A 20,384-nucleotide genomic window follows, 5' to 3' on the forward strand; every position below is an offset into this window, starting at 1 on the left:
ACTTTAATTTATTATTTATTAGTTTTTATCTTTACTCTTTTCAGTTTTTTATTTAACAGTTCAACTTAACTTTGACTCTTATTAAAAAAAAAAAAAAAAAAAAAAACTCAATTTCAACCTTTTTTTTTTTTTTTTTTGAGAATAACTTTAACAAATTATTGGTCTTTGTAATTCATTCAAAAGAATTTTTGTTGTATTTTACTATTTTTTCCATTACTCTATTAAAAATTCAATACAACAATAAAATCATTAAAAACAAAAATTTTCTTTACTCCAAATTGTCTCACGGCCCAATTCCACTACTCACACTTAATTGTCTTTGTCAAAGATTTTAGGGGTCCGTTTGGTAGAGCATATTAAATATATGTTTTCAGTTTTTAAATAATATTATATGCATTTCCACACATTTTTTCGTCCACACGTATTTTAAAAAAATACAAACAACATTACTCAAACTACTCTACCAAACGGGCCCTAGATAAGCAGATTACTAATTTTTATTGTTGGGCTTGCTATTTTGTTTGGTTAGTCATAATAACAAATCTCTCCTCATGAACTTAGCCTGGGCTCAACTACTTAAAGCTCAATACTTCTTAAACACCCTTGAAATATGTTTCCAAATTCCAATTCCTTTACCTTCTAACTTCTTCACTATCAATAATCAATACAACCCCTACAAATATCGTAATCTCTCTTCTTCTTCTTTTTTTCTAAAATTTTTTTTATGGAATATGTGACTCTTAAGGTCATTGGTTACTTACATGGTTATATTTTTATGCACATTGGTACAACTACCAAAAATTAAGCAGAGTTATGGGCTATTCTGTTTCTTCCACATGCATCTTGAGGCTATCTATGGTTTGGCTAAAAAGGGCAGAGAACAATCTGCTATAATAAGAAGTTATGAATTTAGTCCTCATTTTGTTTGTGCCTACACATATTGCCAACATTCAAGGCTATGGACAGTTCCGATCATGCTTTATGTTAAATATAAGCTTATCCTTTATGTTAATAATGAATTCATTCTAAGTCTAGCATATCTGTCGTGAACACTAAACATGCCATATATTCTCTCACTGTGGCCTGGGATTGGAATCAATGGATAATGTTTTCAGCATTAGGTAAAGGCAACATAACTACATAAGTCATGGCCCTAGCCTGACTCTCATGCGTATGGGACTAGCAAACATTTCGTCCCCGGTGGTCCTTGTTTTGTTTATTGGGCTAATAATAAGTCAATGCCCCTCTTTATCATTAATTTGAAAGTATATAATATAGGGAAATGTTAACGGATGCTATAAGGGCATTTGTTAACAAACTATTTTAGGAAAATTTTTATAAGAAAATAAAAGAAAATAAATATTTTGACAACTTTTTCTAATTCTGTAATTCACATAAAAATTGTGCCAAAACTTTCTTAAAATGGTTCATTAATAATTGCTCTGATGACATTAGTTAACATGAGCCTATAATATATTCACAAAAAGCATTCATTTATTTATTCATAGTTCTTTAACACGCATGGCCTGGGATGAACTTCCCGTAGTAGGACTAATTATAAGAATTAAAGAGGGAAACTATTTGCCTACACTAGGCAATTTGTGTACTATATAAAATAGCTTTAAAAAGGTGACTTTTGAGATGAAAGGCCTATTCATTTTAAAAGTGAAAATGACTTTGTGCCAAGAGACTATCTTTCATTTTGGGCTATACCAGGGAAAGATGCTAACTTTTTATAAAGATGTTAATTCTTTATAAAAAGTTTAATACTAAGTATAGTTTAAGGCTATGAATGACCTCATAGTTAAAAGAGATGTTTACTTCTTGTATGTTTCATGTATGTTTAATCTAGAACATTACTCAGTCTTACCAATTGGTTGGTATCTGTGAGTGTGTCTATACATTCAAAATTTAAAATTTAAATCTTATCTTCCATTGTAAATATTGAATTAAAAAAACAAAAACACAAACTAGAGCATCAATGTATCTATAAAACCATTTGATGCGAGCTTCGGATTTACGTTTAGAAAACATTTTTCTCAATTATTCAGTTATCTTCCCATCCTAGCTGGTACACTATCGTTTTCTTAAGTTTTAATTTTTATTTTATTTTATCTTTTTCCCTTCACCACATGAGCCTCCTGGCCCAGTTTAGAAATAGTATTTGACAATTTGAGAGAGAGAGAGAGAGAGAGTCATCTTATAAACCAAATATTTGACTAAGAAGTTAGGTATAAAGGACAAGGTATTTGAAAATCATGTTTTCCTCGTTAAATTCCATAGATCCCGCATACTGTTCACAGATCCCGCATATTACTCACGAATCAGAAAGTACGAAAAAACGCAACAATAATTTTAAAACTAGGTCCCACAGGCACTATTCATAGTTTAAAAATTATTTTACTATAATATTTTCAACAATAAGTTTTCAATAATAAACGGTATCCAAACAGACCCTAAATATAAAAGACGCGTGATCATTTTTCATGCTGAAACAATATAATTGAGTAAACTCGAAGACTTTGGCTGGCGTTTTGTTATGCTTCAATTACCAAATAATATGACAACTTTGTACACAAGGAAATAATAATCTGCATTTGTACATGAATTGCTGCAATGCTGTCTTAACAACTTCAGAGTTCATACATAAAGGAAATGGTGGTTCACACAGTTTCATACAAAGCAACATTTAAATCTTAGATATTAATTGGTAGACACTGCTTCTTCTTCTCTTTCCCCTATCTACTTTATAAAAATTTATCTCAAACTCATTACAGGCCATGGAGCCACACCAGGGGCTGGAAGTGAAGGTCGAATAACAGGGACCCGCCTCACAACTGAAAAGGCTTCATTAAGGCGTGCAGCGCGACTCATGAATTGGGATACCTTCTGCAAAAGTAGTTCAGTAAAATATACAAGTTTGGCAATCCACCTTTCATCAAATCTCATAAGATTTATCTTGAAATAGAAATAGAAATAAAATATCAAATACATTTCCTAAGGAACATTACTTGAATTATTATATAATGCAAAAGAAGAAGCTGCAACAACCCCACCCAACCCACACAACACATAAATTCGAAAGCAAATACATTTTCCCAAATGCACATGAGGATAAATTTCATCATCTTAGTGCTTTCTGCAATTATGTCAAAACCCGGATGAAATTAAAACGAAACCTCAGAAAATGACTCGCTGCGAAATAACTAAAAAAAATTTCAAGTTTCCTCTAAATCAAAGGGAAAATGGATCAGAAAACTGTGTTGTCTTATCTTATTATCTAACTTATAGATTAAAGTCTTATCTCATTATCAGTATATTAAGATCCACTAAGTTCCAGAGAAGTACAATCCAAGTTTCAATAAAATAGATGTGGAACTATTGTGTAAACATTTATTACCAAAATCAGAAAAGAAATGCAAACTAAACTTCTTGCAAATTAACCACTTTTCAAAAGAACAAAAAGGAGCTAGAAGAAAGAAAAGGGGGAAAAATTGAAGTATTTGAACATAGTCAATGATCATGCTTAAGTGAAAATTACAGTAACAACTTACAAAAACATGACATGGATTCTAAGAACTCCAATAAACATAATTCATCAAAGAAACTCAAAGGGTGCTTCTCTTGCCAGCTGTAAAGGTTCAAGTTCCCTATTCAAGGATGACTGGGAGTCAAGATTACTTATTAAATATTCTAGGAATGATTAGTCTCCTCCCCTCTTTGGCAGCAATTTCTAGGAAAGATTACTTATTATAATCATAAAATGAAATCCAAAATGGTCTTTTTAGGAATTACTTTGACCATCAACCATATCTCTAAATAATTGAGTTTTTAGTGCAAAAACAAATAAACTCTCTTGCAGTCCTAAATATAATCCATGTCCCTTTATGCAAAGAAAATCATGTACCCTAATACACAACTCTGAACGGGTTTATGCCATTGCCAGTACAAGCAACTGCTTATAACAAAATAGAAAATGGAATTCAATTAATTCAGTAACAAACTACCGCATTTCCAGCATTACCTCAAGAGCAGACTTTGTCTAGAAAACACCTAAGCTGCTAGGCATCAACCAAACAAATATGATAATAGTAAGCTGTAAGCCTCAATTCTTTAATATTAAAGGTTGAGGAGGGAAGAAAAGAATATTGCATCAATCTTGTCAAATTGAACAAAGATAGATGGAATATCTTTTGAACACAACTTGAACAAAAATACATGCGTGCAAGAACAAAACTTGAAAGTATCCTTTAAACAACATCAGCCACTCATTTGATCCACAACTTCAGATTGAACTTTCGTCCACTTCTCACCCCAAACTACAAGTCAGACATTGCCTATAATATTCTCCAAGACTTTGAATAAAGCTATAATCTTTGTAAAACAAAGGTTTTAGATTTTCCAACTAAACAAAAAATTATGAATCTTATTCAAAATATGGAACTCAGAAAGCAAACCACTGGTGTAATAAAATGTATTCTCAACAACAACCAAATCTTAGTACCAAAATTTTAGGGTCAGCTATGAATCCTCAACAGACTCAATCAGGGTCAGCCACATGTGTATCAGAATTATATAATTTCATACACATTCCCATATTCAATTCCCAGACGTCATTAAAAACCACAACAGAAACAATAAAAAAAGGGTTCAAACAAATGCAATAACTGACCTTATCATCAACAGCAACCTTCAGCTGCAAGCCTTGGCTCTTCCTCTTCATCTTATACAATCTCCGTCCCAAGATAACAAATCCCATAATCATTGCGGCCGCAGAGAACGACCATACCGGGCCAACTCTAAAAACACAATACTTCAACAATTCAAAAGGAACCCTCCACCAAACCACACTCTTCCTCTCTCCCTCTCCGCCGGATTTCGCATCCGATTTCACCTCTGCAACCTCAACAGCTTTGTTCTCAATCATTGAGCCATTTCCGCCATCCGAATCACTCGAAAACTCACCCTCCTCTGTTTGCTTAACATAATCATCACCAAATTTCATTGAAACCAATGCATCACCACCAGAATCAGCCCAGAACCCGACTGAATCCTTATCCCGGGTCTGAATTTCACCAAACCCTTCAAAACCCTCTTGGATTTTCGCATTTCCTGAAGAACCCAATTCCTTCTTTACATCAAAGTCATCGAATTTAGCCGAATTTCCATCCACCGCTTTCATTTCTTCAATCCCTTGAAAACCCACTGGGCTTTTCACAGTTTCCGAAAGACCCAGTTCCTGTTTAGCATCAAAGTCACCGGATTTACGCTCGTCAGAACGATCGCTGCTCGAATCGGACCAGAGCTCGCCCGAGCTCTTATTTGCAAACCGAGTCTCCGACCCGGGATCAACCCAACTCGGATTGTCTGACTCAACCGAGTCACCAGCCTCGCTCGCGGCAACAACAGCAGTCTTTGCATACCTCTCCTGATTCTCCAGCGAGAAGTAATCAGACCTAATCATCCCCTCCGAATCACCTTCGATTCCCTCGAATTCTCTCTGATTTGTTTCATCCAACTCGGACGAGTCAACCACGCCACTCTCCGAGTTGGGAAGCACCTCCCAGTCTTGAAGCTCTCCTTCCATCTTTTTTATTTTTTATTTTTTTTAGAGTTTGTGTTTGGAAGATCAAACACAAAATTAAACAAAAGCAGAAACAAAATCCCTAACCCTAAAACAATGAAACCAAAGAGGTTGTTTCTTTGTTTTAGTTTTTGTTCTTTTTGGTAGTTTTTTTGGGTAACCAAACCTATACAAATAGAAAGTAAAGGTTTTGGATACTGTTTTAGATTTTCTCAATCTATGGGGCAACTTTTATTTTCCCAATAAGATTAGAATTTACTTATTTGGAAAATAAACCAATGAGGTAGAGAAACGTAATGTGGGTGAGTCAGAGAGAACAGGTTGTGGGGTCCTAGTGGAACATTACCCCGGTGGTGAACTGAGATATCCTTTTCTTGACGGTGGGTGGGGTGGGGTGGGGACAACCCACAATAGTTTAATGTGGATAGGGTAGAATGGGTTTTTGATAAGCTCACAAATTTTTGTTGGCAATTTTCTGTATTGGCTCAAATTTTGGAAAGATTTGTGAACAATGTTTTGGAAATTTATAGCATTCAATTACCAAAAATTATGGATTCAAGTTAGTTTAATTGTTAAATTAACCGTACAGAAAAGAGACTAATGGTTGTGATTCAAGTTTTAGAGAGAGAAGTTAACTACCAAAACTGAAAATTCATTTCCAAAGAATCAAAAATGCTAATATATTCAGTACAATAATTAGGTTGTTTTGTAAATTTGTTTGATGATGGCTTGCGTAAAGAGAAATATATTTTTATAACGATTTTACAACAAATTCTAGGTGGTAAGTCCTATTAACTATTATAGGTAGGCGAAAAAAATTTTCAATGGTTGACAAAAGCTAGTACCAGCTTGTCATTTATAATTTTTTGTAAAATCGTTGTAAAAGTGTTATAGACGCAATATTATTCTCGTGTAAAAGCCGGTTTTGTACTATTATTAGGTTGTTTTGTGGGCAGCTTTGGCGTCTAGGTACTTCTCTTCCCTTGTTGGAATCAACTTCTAAAATTCTATTTTTCGATTTGCCAGGAATGATTTTTCAATTAGTAGATTTTTTTTTTTCCTTTCTGTTTTCACCTAACTATTTTCATCCATCAGCTGAAAAGGGACCAAACTATGCACAAAATTTAACTAACAAATGGTATTACATTAACTTAAATTAATGTCGTTGAAAATTACATGTAAGTGAATCTAATAAACAAATTATTTATACTGTGTTCTGAGGGATGTGAGTAACAATGGATAGAGAAACCATATATTGTAGCATGCTGGTATGCTTGTATGAATATAGAATGTCTTTTAATAAGCAAAATTTATAAAAATTTATTTAAAAAAAATAGCAAAAATATATAGATACATAGAGAACATATTGTGGGTATATAAATATATATTAAAAGGCAACACAGCATGGACCTTGCAGATCTGAAAAGTTTCCAAAAAATATGTGATAATTGTTGAAGCAGTAGATCTTTTCATTAATGTTATACTTCCTCTCCCATAAAGTATAAAAGATGCATTTAATTTTTGCCGCCAAATTAGTTCAGCTTAGCAATGCAATTGACTTTAGCACAACCCTTTTTGCATCTTTATTTTAATGCGTTTCATTACTTACATCACCAATACCTAATTTCATGATTTTGAAGTGTCAAGAAAGTTAGGCCGTAAAAGGACTGGTAGAACTAGGCCCCACCCCTAGATTCCCAATAAACCATCACCATAAAATTTTGACCAAAAAAAAAAAAATCACCATAAAATGAAATTCAAGTGGAGAACCGTAATTAAACATTCAAATATTTCATGTATGGCCATCATAGTATTTCGTTGGCATGGCACTGAATAATCGAAAGCATCAGATAAAATTACAAAAATCTATAACAAAATTAAATCCTGGTATTCTATAGACCTTTTATATGACACCTATCATCTTCAATTCCAGTACTAAGAAATAACGAGTACAAACAATGAAAAGCGTGTCTACAAAAAAAAAAAAAAAAAAAAGCGAAAATACTATTTTGATCCTTATATTTTAGTGTCAAATTTAATTTGTTTCCTACATTTTGATGTCAAATTTAATTTGATTCCTACATTTTAGTAGCAATCAATTTGGTCCATGTTATTTTCAATTTACAATCAATTTGGACATTACTGTTAATTTACTAACGAAAAATGTTTACGTGGCAAACGGCTTGGACAGTTGTCAAAGTTGGTGTTGACGTGGCTACTAAAATAGTAATTAAAATGCCATGTCAGCATCTAAATTAAAAACAAGAAAAAAAAATTAATTTCTCCAAAAAAAAATTTTATGATAGAAAATAATGCTTAAATCACAACCAAGAACACACAGAATACCTTCTCTACAAATCCAACCAAAACCCAGAAATTTAACTCATACATTGAAACTCTCTTTACCAGAAATATCATTTGTAAACCCAAAACAAAGAAATAAGAAAACCCACCGAAATAGTCATTAAAAAAAAAAAAACCTAAGCCATCCATATGCTCAAAGAATACCAAGCGAACCCAAGAACTTAGGGCCTGTTTGGTAGCCCTACTCAAACACAAAACTACACATTTTAAACAACATAACACACATTTCCACACACTTTTTCACCCACACGTATATCAAAAACACTCAAACAACATTACTCAAACTAACTCACCAAACAGGCCTTAAAGTCTCCAACAACATAGATTTCTTACAAATTAAACAAAACCCCACTTCATAAACCCGAGCACAAATCAAAGATTTCTCACAACTAAAACAAAACCCAACCATTATATCAACCAAAATGAAGAATTAGATTAAAAAGGAAATTTAAATACAAAATGGGTTTCGCCATAGATGAGAAAAACAAGATGAAAAAATTAAAAAGAAATAAAAAGAGAAGCAGAGAGATGAGGAGCTGTGGCCACAGCTGGTGGTGGCACAGTCATGAGACCATTGTCTGTTATGGTGGGTCTTGTAGAGAGACCAGCCATGGCTGAGCTCACAAACCTGAACCTGATTGGTTTGGAATCTGAGTTGGGTTTGGTTGCAAAGAAAGTGCAAGAAAATTTGGAGAAATTTTTTATTTTATTTTTTGTTGTGATTTTTTATTAAAAAAAATTGTTTATGTGGCTTTTTTAAATAATAATTAAATTTATTTTTATTGTTTTGCTAGCCATGTATGCTGCCAACTGTGCAAGCTCTTAGCCACATAGGCATTTCTATTAATGAATTAAATGTAAGGACCAAATTGACTTTAAGTTGAAAATAACAGGAACTAAATTGACTGTTATCAAAATATAAGAACCAAATTAACTATAACCCCAAAATATAGAGACTAAAATAGTATTTTCGTAAAAAAAAAAAAACCAGGGCGGTTTACTGAGTTAGAATGGAAATATCAATTTCATGGGTTCAACCGGCTTTTAAGTTCTTCGACCAGTCTACTTCTAGGAATTTTATCGTCTTTAGCAGCCTCAACGTCTTTTAATACAACAATCCCTTCATTCATTTCCCGTTCACCCACAATAACCATCCATGGGATCCTCGACTCTCTAGCACGGTCAATGTGCTTCATCACCCTTTTATTAACAAAATATTCGGCTTTCACTTTGGCATTCCACAGCTCACTTACCAGCTCTGCAGCTTGAATCAAGTCATCCCCCACTATACTAACTAGGACTTCAGTCTTTGTTGCACGTGGTGCCTGCCAAAACACCCAAAAGGAATGAAAGAATTCATCAGCCTTACCACCAGGGTGCTAGATTATTAAACTGAGTTGCTAGTCAAAAATATTAGAAAGTCGAGGATCATATAGGTATATTATTAAGTATTATTATCACCTGGCTCTGGTCTTTCTGTAGCTGCTCCATTATAGCAAATACCCGCTCGATTCCAAGACTAACACCAACTGCTGGAACCTGCTTCGCACCAAACATACCAATAAGGTTGTCATAACGTCCACCAGCAGCAATTGAACCAACCTGAGGACGTCCACAAGCAAATCACATCATCAGTACTTAAAACACAATCACACATTTTCCTGGAAACACATGAAGCAAATGAAATGCAGCAATTACTAGATCACACAAGGTTTTTGTTTTGTTTTTTTCAATAACAATATGACATAAGAATTATTACTTGCAATGATATATGGGAGGAGTAGGGGGAATAAGGTCATATTCTTCCATCTTTTTGTTTCAATACCAATTCAGCCACACTCATTAATCCAACTGGGAAATTTCAGAGAGTGCAGCCCTCATCCTGACAAACCGTTTCCAGAAATTTTACGTTGGCTTTTTTCTATTTTAGAGGTGGGGGGGGGGGGGGGGAGGTGCAATTTTAATGCATACACCCATTATTGAAAATGAACTGAAAAATGAAATTTTCAAATTTATATTTTACATCATTTCTGATGTTAGCTATGGATTTTTGTTTACTCATCTCCACTACCAAGGCAGAACTTAGTAACTTTCTTTCCTCCCTCTATTCTACATGATGAAAATTTAAATCCACCCAAAAAGAATTATGAAATATTAATTATTGACATTCCCTTTTAATGTCAACTCTAAGACTTAAAAATTTCAAGTTTCTCAACTTTATTTTTCACATTTCATAAAAACTGACATTTTTTTGAATAAGTTCATAAAGACTTTTTCATTTCATGATTCAATTTTTCTCTTTTCTTTCCACAATCCTTTTCCAACCTCCTCCTTCATCACAGTTGTCACCCCACAACACTCGTGTAAACAAAAACAGTAACATGAAGCTTTTTTATGGAGAAATCATCTTTCCTACCCCCAGAAATTAGACAACACAAGTAAATGGCTGAAATAATCAAAACTCTAGAGACTGAAAATAATCCATGTCATAGAACTATATGATTGTCACAGGATCATAAAATACAGAGGAGTAAAGACAAAACAAATTAAGAACAATAATTCATAAGCTTCTACAGCAGCACTAGGATCTTTAAACATCAGATATAAATGGACATACAACATTAGTGCCATCCAAACTTCGTCACACAAGTTTCAATAATAAAGAAAAAAAAGAATTGAGAAAAGACAGCTATTCAAGAGGATTACCAATGACCTACTATCATGAAAAGCTAACATACAATGCCACCAATACAAAACCAGCCACACATATACCAACAGCAATCTGATAGGATGGAATGCGTTGTTCAAGTGTGCTCTTTAAATTAGAGCATAGGCACATATCACTGCCATGTCGAATTATCACAATAATTCAATGTCCACTTGTTCTTCTAGAGTTTTGGGCAGTCAATTTTACCAGTTCAGATCACAACTAATATGATAATAAACCATTTTAAAAAAAAAATTCTTCCAGTTCAATAAGTGAAAAGATCCTTGGGCATCATTATAGGAGGATCAGCTATTAAAGTGTCACCAATAATAATATGGATTCACAAGGAAGAAAAAAAAATGAAATGAAAAATAAGGATTCTTCTTAAAAAATTACCTGTGCACCACCTTTAAAAACAGCCTCAAATATGACTCCAGTATAATAATCAAGGCCTCTGGCAAGACTCAAGTCAAAAACCACTTTGTCAATACACTTTGACACTTCAAGAGCTTTAAATAAAATCTCTAGGTCATTCAGTGCATCAACAGATCCATTGTGTCCTAAGAACTTGCTGTCCTGCTGCTTAAGCTTAGATAATAGTTCCAAAGGGTGTCCCCTTTCCTTCACAAAAGTGCCAATTTCATCTGCTGTCTGAACAGATAAGCCCTTCTCCTCCACCTAACAATAATTAACAAGAAATATATAACCAAACATACTAAAATTTATGCAATGATATAAATGGAATACACAATTAAAATATTAATCCAACATTTCATTTATAAATATTATTGCAAAGAGGAAAGCTCAAGTAAAAAGAATGTATATGCAAGCTTCCCTATAAAATTACAATAGAGTAAAAATTAGGCTCTAAATTACTAATCCAACATATTTACAAAAAGATGATCACAGAATTATCCTTATATTAATGAAATGCTAACAACTAGATAGGCTATTGCTCCTATTAATAATAACCAAGTAAGACAACACTATTTGCATACAAGTGTTCTTACCATTTCCTTTCTTATCTGCTCAAAAGGTTGTTTATCTAACTTGTCAATACTTGAACATATGGTTCTGAATTTTTGCGGTGGCACTCCACATATGTCCAACATTCCATCAAGTAACTTCCGATGATTCAATTTTATCTGTAGAAGAAAAGGAAATTAATTAAAATAATTATTATTATTATTATAGAACACACTTTGAAGAAGGTCTTTATCACAAAATCAATAAATCGATTCATTTGAATTAGGCCTTGCTCATTTGCTCATTCTTCATCAAATCATATGTATCGATTGTCTTAAACCATAATATGTGATGAAACATATTGAATTAGCACCGTTGACCAGGTAATGGTTCCAACTTCCAAGACAAACTCAGTGACATTGCTGACATCAGATGGCAATAAATAGCATCTATGAGGATAGGAGGCATGCATCCAATACAAGTGACACATGCATAACAAGTCAATACTAATATCAAAGACAAAATATAGTATAATATATAATCCATAACAAATTTAAATGTCAAACTTTCTATTAACAAGGATAGGTGGGTAAAAAAATTGAGGTTACCTCATAATCTCCAATTTGCAGTTCATCAAGCAGTTCTGTCAAAATTTTAACAATCTCAAAATCTGGTCCCATTTTTTCATATTGGCCTGCAATGTCTAAATCGCACTGGTAAAATTCACGGTATCTTCCCTTAGATGGGTTGTCCCTCCTGTAAACCTTAGCTATCTGGTACCTTTTAAATGATGTGAGACCATTCATAGCCACATACCTAGCAAATGGTACAGTTAAGTCGTATCTCAAAGAACAAAGTTCTCCACCCTGCCAACAGATTGAACATAAAATTACATCACTGTGAGTAAATATGAAATGGTGTAACTAAATTCCTTTGATAAGTACAGCAAACAATAATAAATTACAGGTTAGTTGGGGAAAAAAAGAAAACAGTCCTTATATAAGTCTTCTTTGGATGAAAAAAAAAAATATATATATATATATATATATATTTATAGATAGATAGATAGCAAGGTCACTCAAATATCAACTACATGAAGTAACAACTTGATTGAACAGGCGAAAATTCCTAAAATTAAAAATAGCAAAATAGGAAATGACTTAAATGAATTAACTAATATGAAATAATTACCTGGTCAGCAAGATCATATACCAACTTTGAATCTTCCCCATACTTTCCCATGAGAGTTTCTCTCAGTTCAAACGCTGGAGTATCCAACGCAGTAGCACCATGCCTCTCAAAAACATCCTCAATAATTGAAAATGCTCTCTTTCTTATTGTCATTTGTTCTTTTGCAAAATCACGAGTTCCCTAATTTGTACCATAATATGGTTACAGTCAGCATGCTAGTGATGCATTCAAGGGGTAGAAATAAAAGAATTTCTTAAATAAGAATATGAACACAATAGAATGTTCATAAATTAAAACAAAATAAGTGTGAGTATTGAAATTTTGATTGAATAAAATGCGTATAAAATTGCAAACAGCTCCTTGCAATATGCCATTTTTTTGGTCCATGAATTAGAAGTTTATTAACTAAATACTATACAAAAGTACAAACAGCTCCAAAGAGCACCTATATCAACAATAAACTCAACAGGCTGCTCAAAAACATGCAACAAAATTACAGGCAAATTACAATAAGCTGTCAACATATTTAAACAATTCTCCACTTCTAGCACTAACTTCTAAAAACATTTTTTATGCAACATTCTCCAAGGATTGCTCTAATGTTCACACAAGTATAAAATGTTTTTACTATCTTTATACAGAGAAAATAAAAGATAATAATAATGCACGCATCATTCAATGAGAATTAAGTGATAAAATTTCAGGAATGTCATCACCTTTGGAAGCTTGGGCAGTCTTCTACTTTCATTGGTTTCTACAAGCTCCTTTAGTTTCTTCAACAAGCTATCAAACTCCCGGTCCTTCGGGTCCAAAAACAACAAAAGATCATCAACCCATTTCTCAATCCCATCACCTGCCTTACCCTGCAACCTATCCTTAATCAATTGCACAATCACACTAGTCCCTTTCCCCAACAACACCTTCTTCTTCTTCTCACCCTTCTTATCCCCCTTCAAATTCCCTCCTCCTACTCCTCCATTCACCTCAACACTACTCCCACTCTTTTCACTCCACTCCACACCCTCAAGGGCGATAAATCCCGTCATCGCCTCCCACGCCACAATCTTCCACACCATCCCCAACAACACATTCACTTGGTGCACAAACTTTTCGTACTCCTTTTCGAACCCCAGCTCCAAAACCAACTTAAACCCATTTCTCAAGCTCTCACCACTAGCACATTTCCCTTCAAACAAACCCACCAAGCTCGACCGCAAACCCTCATTACTAATTGAATCCAAATTCGCCTTCACACGACTCAAACTACACTCCCCCAATTCATTAATCGCTGCTGCCAAGGGATACAACATGGTCCTCACATCCGAACCCGAACCCAAATCCTTCGAATTCAGCTCAATTCTTGTCTTGGAATGCACCAACTTCACAATCTCCCTCAAACTCCCATGAACTTTAGCTATTTTCGACACCGAATCAATCTCAACCTTCCCAACCAGCTTGGACCCATTCAACAAAACCTTCATATCACTCGCAACCCCAGCCTCCTCCTTCGCCGAGAACCCATCACCGGAATCCATCGAATTGAACACCGCCGCCACGTCAGCCTTAATGGCCTCGCACGACAATGCAGCCACCGCATCGGAAACCGCCGACAACGCCGCCGATTCGTGATCCAACACAGCGGAAACTCCAAACAAACCCGACGGATACAATTTTTCAACCAATGACGCTTCCTCTTTGCTCAACTCGATCGAATCCAATTCTAGGGTTTCGTCGAGTTGGGAATTCTTGAATTTGTTGAGGGCTTCGGAGATTCGGATCGGGAGGAGCGTGGAGTGGTCGGAGCGGAGGAGCTTGTAGAGGAGGACGGTGAGGAATGCGCGGAGTTCGAGAGGGGCTAGGGTTTTGGGGATGGGGAATTGGGATTGGACAGGTGGCGAGGCGTGATTGGAGGAGGGGGATGAGAGTCTATCGAGTGCGGAGGAGTCGAGTCGTAGCGAAGCCAATCCGATGGCAATGGCGTAGAGTGAAGATGAAGAGAGAGATGAGCCCTTGCCTCCTAATGTTATTACAGAGAGTTCGGAGGGTTTGTCTGAAGCCATTTTTTTTGTTTTTGGATTTGGAAAAAGAGTGAGAGAGGGAGCTTCGGCCCTGAGGAGGAGAGGGTTTATGGTGGAAAATTTTTAGGGGTTTGGACTTTGGCGGTTAGGGTTTTTTTATTTAATTAAGACATTTTAAAATTAACCAAATTGGTCCATAAGCCCAATTTAGTTCCTAACATCGTTAGCCCACCCGTTAGTGATTTGCTTCCTCTCTCTCTTAGACTTGTCTCCTCTCTCTTTCTGGCCAAAATGGTAGTTTTAGTTATCAAACTATATTATTTACTAGTATCTCGAGTCTAGAAGACTCGATTTTGGCCTATAAATCGAGTCTTAGGGATTCGATTTTCATGGTCTAATCATTTCTGATGTGGCATATTTTTCCATGTGGTTCCATGAAAATCAAGTCTCTACAAACCTTAAAAAACCCAGAAGAACCCAGAGAAAAAAAAAAAAAAAAAAAACCAAAAACAGATGGAGAAGAACCCAGACCCAAGCCAGGCCGAGCGCGCCGGTGCGCGACCTAGGCCAGGCTGAGCGTGCCGGTGCGCAACCCAGGCCAGGCAGCGCGGTCCGCCATGTGGCTTGGGTTCTTCTCCGACCGATCCAGGTTCTTTTGTTCTGGGTTCTTCTCTCTTTTTTTTTTTTTTTTTTTTTTTTTTTTTTTCTCTCTAGGTTCTTGATATGTTCTGGGCAGGTCGCCTCTCTTATCTGATCTGATTCTTTCTCTTTTGATCTGATTGTTGTGTTTCTGGATTTCTTAAAAAAAAATTTTGTGTATTTTGGCTTGTACGAGAGGGACTTGAGAGTTGAAATTTTTTTAAATTTTTTTGGTTTATAAATCGAGTCTTAGAGACTCGATTTCCAAGTAGGCAAATAATGCCACATCAGACTATGGAAATCGAGTCTTTGAGACTCGATTTATAGACCAAAATCAAGTTTTTTAGACTCGAGATGCTAGTAAATAATATAGTTTGGTAACTAAAACTACTAACTATATACTTGGGATTTTATGGCTATTTGGCCATTTTGGCCCTCTTTCTCTACGTGACTTTCTCCCTTCTTGACCCTTCTCTTTTATACCTTAAATCTGCTACAACCAAAACACAGCCATACACAGTAACAAAACCCAAAATTAAGAAACTCAAAAAACCCACAACAAAACCAACAACAATACCACCACCATATTGGAAGGCACTACATGAATCAAACAATCACCACGGATCAACACGGTGGGAGATCGAACCGCGGAGAGAAGAACCCGAAGCATGCCTAGTTTGATTTGTTCCTCTCCGAGCCCCCTAGACTTACACACCAAATTGATAATCTTGTAAACAATATTGGTATTGGAATTGGAATCGAAATTGGAGTTGGGATCGGGGCCGATTGATCTCGGCCTTGACCAGGTTAAGGGAGAACAATTTGAAGATGCAATCGAGAGCGGGCTCAACGACTTTGGTGTAGCCGGATTCGAGAGTGAGAATGATAGGTTGGAGATGGATTCGAGCTTGTCCAAGACGGATTTGCAGGCGGAGACGCACTTACAAAACCCAAGCTTACGGTGGGTGGGTACAAAGAGAGTCACAGAAATAAGAGAGAGGAGGCAGGTCTGAGAGGGAAGAGCCGAAGAGGTAGAGAGAGGTTGATCTGAGAGAGAGAGAAAAGGTAAAGGAAGAAGAGGCAGAGAGAGAGAAGACTCAGAGAAAGAGAAAGAAGAGTTAAATGGCTAACGGAGACTAATGGGGTTTAGGGATTAAGTTGGGCTTATTGACCAATTTGGTTAATTTTAAAATGTCTTGGACGCATTAGGGCATCTCCAATACTGTCGTTAAAGGCATAAAAATCTCTATAATAGAGAATGATATCATAAAAATAGTCTTCAATGGACTCTTTATATTTGAAAATTTTTTGGCTCATGAACAATAGTTTCATCAAGTTTGATGGGCTATTGTTCATTCTTCAAATGTTTTTTTTTTCTATTATAATAATCAGGTATTGAATAAAAAAATGTTGGAAAATGTGTAATTCTTAAAAAAAGAATAAATAATGAATGAAGAAATAATATTTAAATGAGATAGAGAATGAGATAGAGAATCTGTTAGAAAGTGTATTTGAAAAAGTGAAAAGTCACTATTCATTCTCCAAACAGTACAAAAATTTGCCTAATCTGATGAAGGTTCTCTTAGTCAAAACCTAGGAGTGGTTAATGGAATTTACCGATTTAATTAATTATAAATCAACCATTACTTGAGATGCAAATATAAAAATATTCTAAAGTCACCCCATTTCTTATATTTATATATTCGTTGTTTTGGAGAATAAAGGAATAAAGAAAAGAGGGAAAAGTATTGAAAAAAGTTGCATTTCATATATTCAATTTTGATTTTTTGAAAACACTTTATCACCTATGCGAAATTTTATTAATCTCTCTGTCTAATCAATGGTTACCAAATTGATTTATGAGCAAGTTTGAGAATGTTATTATTGAGAGCTATGAGATTTTGTCTAAAGCCATTTTGTATGTGGTATTAGCCCAAACCTTAGGGATTGGTTAATGGAATTTACCCATTTAATTAATTATAAATCAACCATTACGTGAGATGCAAATATAAGAATATTCTAAAGTCACCCCATTTTTTATATTTATATATTCGTTGTTTTGGAGAATAAAGGAATAAAGAAAAGAGGGAAAAATATTGAAAAAGTTGCATTTCATATATTCAATTTTGATTTTTTGAAAACACTTTATCACCTATGCGAAATTTTATTAATCTCTCTATCTAATCAATGGTTACCAAATTGATTTATGAGCAAGTTTGAGAATGTTATTATTGAGAGCTATGAGATTTTGTCTAAAGCCATTTTGTATGTGGTGTTTGGATTTGGAAACGAGCGTGCGAGCTGAAGAGGTTAGGGTTTTGGGAGAAAATGTGAGGGGGGAGGAAAAAATATTTTGCATCAAATGATACCACGCCATCCATATCAAAACTCAATAAATAAAAAACGTATATAATAATAACCCTCCACTAACATGTCTTTCATTTGTTAGTGAGATAGTTTTTTTTTTTTTTTTTTTTGACCTGTTTCATACTTATTGGATTTTGATATCACTAATATAGTATCATTTGACATCAAATACTTTCTCGAGGAAAGGGGTTGGTGGTGTTGGTAGGCCTCAATGTCTAGGTCATAACGTTAAGGTTTTTAGCATGTACTTTTCATATACTTGGGATTAGCTTACAAATCATGGGTACATATTAGTATAAAAAATAGGTGCTTGAATCACAAGGTTACAAATAAGCATGTTGTGGATTTTTTTTTATTTTTTTTATTTTATAGATATAATATAGTTTCAACATATGACATCTATTCTTGATCATTAAACTAAAACACAAATTGATTTTTTTTTTATCAATGTGAGAATCAAACTTTATATCTCATATTCGACGACAAAAGACTTTACAAGTTAATGATGCATGTTGTAAGTTTGGGTGTAATTAAATGTGTCCTCAGCATTGTTTTATATTTTAAAAGTGAAATAGATGATAAATATTATATCATATCATATACTATACTATATAATAAAAATTGAGATTAGAAGTCATGATTCCGCCAAAGTAGCTACACCAAATTAATTACATCAAAAAGCTTCTTTTTTTTTTTTTTTTGCTTTTAGATGGAGACAAAAGCTTGATTGTTTTATTTTATTTATTTATTTATTTATTTATTTTTTTCCTTTCAATTATTTTATTCTATCTTAATTTTCTAAGAGTGTAAACTCTAGATTATCTTCATTTTGGAACCGGTTTGGGTTCGGTGTTTCTATGCAATGGACTCATATAGCTAGACTGGTCTAGTGCTTAGGAAGCTGAGCACTAAATTCAATCCTTGCTACATACTTTTTTTTCAATCTTAATCTTTTAAGGAAAAAGAAAAGGTGTAAATTAAGTTTGGAGTACACAAATAAGAAAACTCATTGATTTCCTATAAAAAGGAATTATACTTCTTGTAAAGAATTCATCCGATAGCAATTAGCAAATTTGAAGGAGAAAGAAAAGTGTAAATTAAGTTTGTGGAGTGCACAAATAAGAAAACTCCTCCATTCCCTATAAAGAAGAATTATACTTATTCTACAGTGTCCATCCGATAGCAAATATCAAGTCCTTTACTCTACTACAAAGCCACGCACAAAGCCCTATTGTATACACAAACCATAGCAAACTCTTGACGCCACAGGCTCTGGATACAGAATTTTTGGCCTCATAAGTCATAATGGCTTCAATGGTTTAATGATTTAATCTTTGGGTGCTTTGTAATGGTTGTTTTATCATCTCTGGAGAATAGTGTAAGGCAGAAATTTCATTATACATTTCAGCAACACAATGAAGAGATTCTACGTTATCTTCATCCTCCTTTGTCTTCTCCCACTTTTAGCCTCGTGTAGAACAACAGGTTATTTCTTAAAGTAATTGTTTTGTTTTGTTTTGTTTTGTTTGTTTACTTTTTTATTCTTAGGATTCATTCTACTACATTTTCGTTTTTACACCATGTTTGATTTTGGCTACCATAGGTAAAGCACAGTGGGGAAAAAATGGTTAAGTGAGATTAAAGAAGAAGACAGAGCTTTGTTAAATGAGATTGAAGAAGAAGAAGAAGGCGGAGCTTTCGTTATTTACAAATACAAGTATATATACCTACAGATGCTCCAAAGCAATGCCCACACTCACACAGTCACACTTGAAAAAGCCGCCAACCTAACCGGTAAACAAAAACCATAACATAACTTTATTTTTGCTGTTAATCTCTGTGTCTCTATATCTAATAACAATGGTTTTCAACAAAAAATTGAAGGAAGTAATATATGTATTAATGTATATTGGAGCCACCCAAGAAAGTATTCAATATTGCACACCACAAGATCATGGAAATTTATAATATTTATATTTAGAGTATGAACTTCACTATTTAAGTATTTATGCCCCCTCTCAGCGAAAAAAAAGTATTTATGCCCCTTTATATGTATTATTTATTGTACCTTATGTATGATATATCTTATAAGTTTTATTTTTTTATTATTTATTTATTTTCTGAATATATCTTATAAGTTAAACCTTGTTACTCTTCAAAACTACCCTTTCTCACACACTCTTAGGCACAACAATGTTCTAGCACATGCTTTAACTAAGAAAGTGAGATTTTCTTTTCCGTTATAAGTCTGGCTGGATGGAGTCTGTTCTATCAAATCTTTACAATTGTTATGTTTCTGACTCTTTAAGTATTAATTAAGTTTCCAATTAAGTTGGCATTTCCTAATTTTCTCAACCCAAAAAAAAAAACTCTAAACATGATGGATTGTTTATAAACTTAACATAAAATTTAATCAATGGTTTAATTTATTGATTTTTTTTTTTATGTTTTTTTTTATTGAGTAGAATAACATTTGAATACAAGAATGAACAAATGCTTCAACTGATATTTCGTGGAGATTTCATCTAAGATATCCAAGGCTAATATC

At 34.2% G+C, this 20,384-nt stretch overlaps 2 protein-coding genes across 2 annotated transcripts; both read right to left on the reverse strand.

Moving 5' to 3' along the window:
- Window positions 1-2,572: 2,572 nt before the first annotated feature.
- On the reverse strand, window positions 2,573-5,843 carry LOC115960224. The gene is made up of 2 exons (XM_031079010.1): window positions 4,673-5,843; window positions 2,573-2,889 (listed from the first exon to the last, which is right to left on the reverse strand). The coding sequence occupies exons 1-2, from the start codon at window positions 5,585-5,587 to the stop codon at window positions 2,758-2,760; spliced, it is 1,047 nt and encodes a 348-aa protein (XP_030934870.1). The 5' UTR covers window positions 5,588-5,843; the 3' UTR covers window positions 2,573-2,757.
- A 3,011-nt stretch (window positions 5,844-8,854) lies between these two features.
- Window positions 8,855-14,969, reverse strand: LOC115960131 (histidine--tRNA ligase, cytoplasmic-like). Its single transcript, XM_031078849.1, has 7 exons — window positions 13,529-14,969; window positions 12,813-12,992; window positions 12,230-12,487; window positions 11,666-11,800; window positions 11,052-11,333; window positions 9,410-9,550; window positions 8,855-9,273 (listed from the first exon to the last, which is right to left on the reverse strand). The coding sequence occupies exons 1-7, from the start codon at window positions 14,870-14,872 to the stop codon at window positions 8,974-8,976; spliced, it is 2,640 nt and encodes an 879-aa protein (XP_030934709.1). The 5' UTR covers window positions 14,873-14,969; the 3' UTR covers window positions 8,855-8,973.
- Window positions 14,970-20,384: the final 5,415 nt, after the last annotated feature.

The sequence above is a fragment of the Quercus lobata genome, chromosome 9, assembly GCF_001633185.2.
Source record: "Quercus lobata isolate SW786 chromosome 9, ValleyOak3.0 Primary Assembly, whole genome shotgun sequence".
NCBI lineage: Eukaryota > Viridiplantae > Streptophyta > Magnoliopsida > Fagales > Fagaceae > Quercus > Quercus lobata.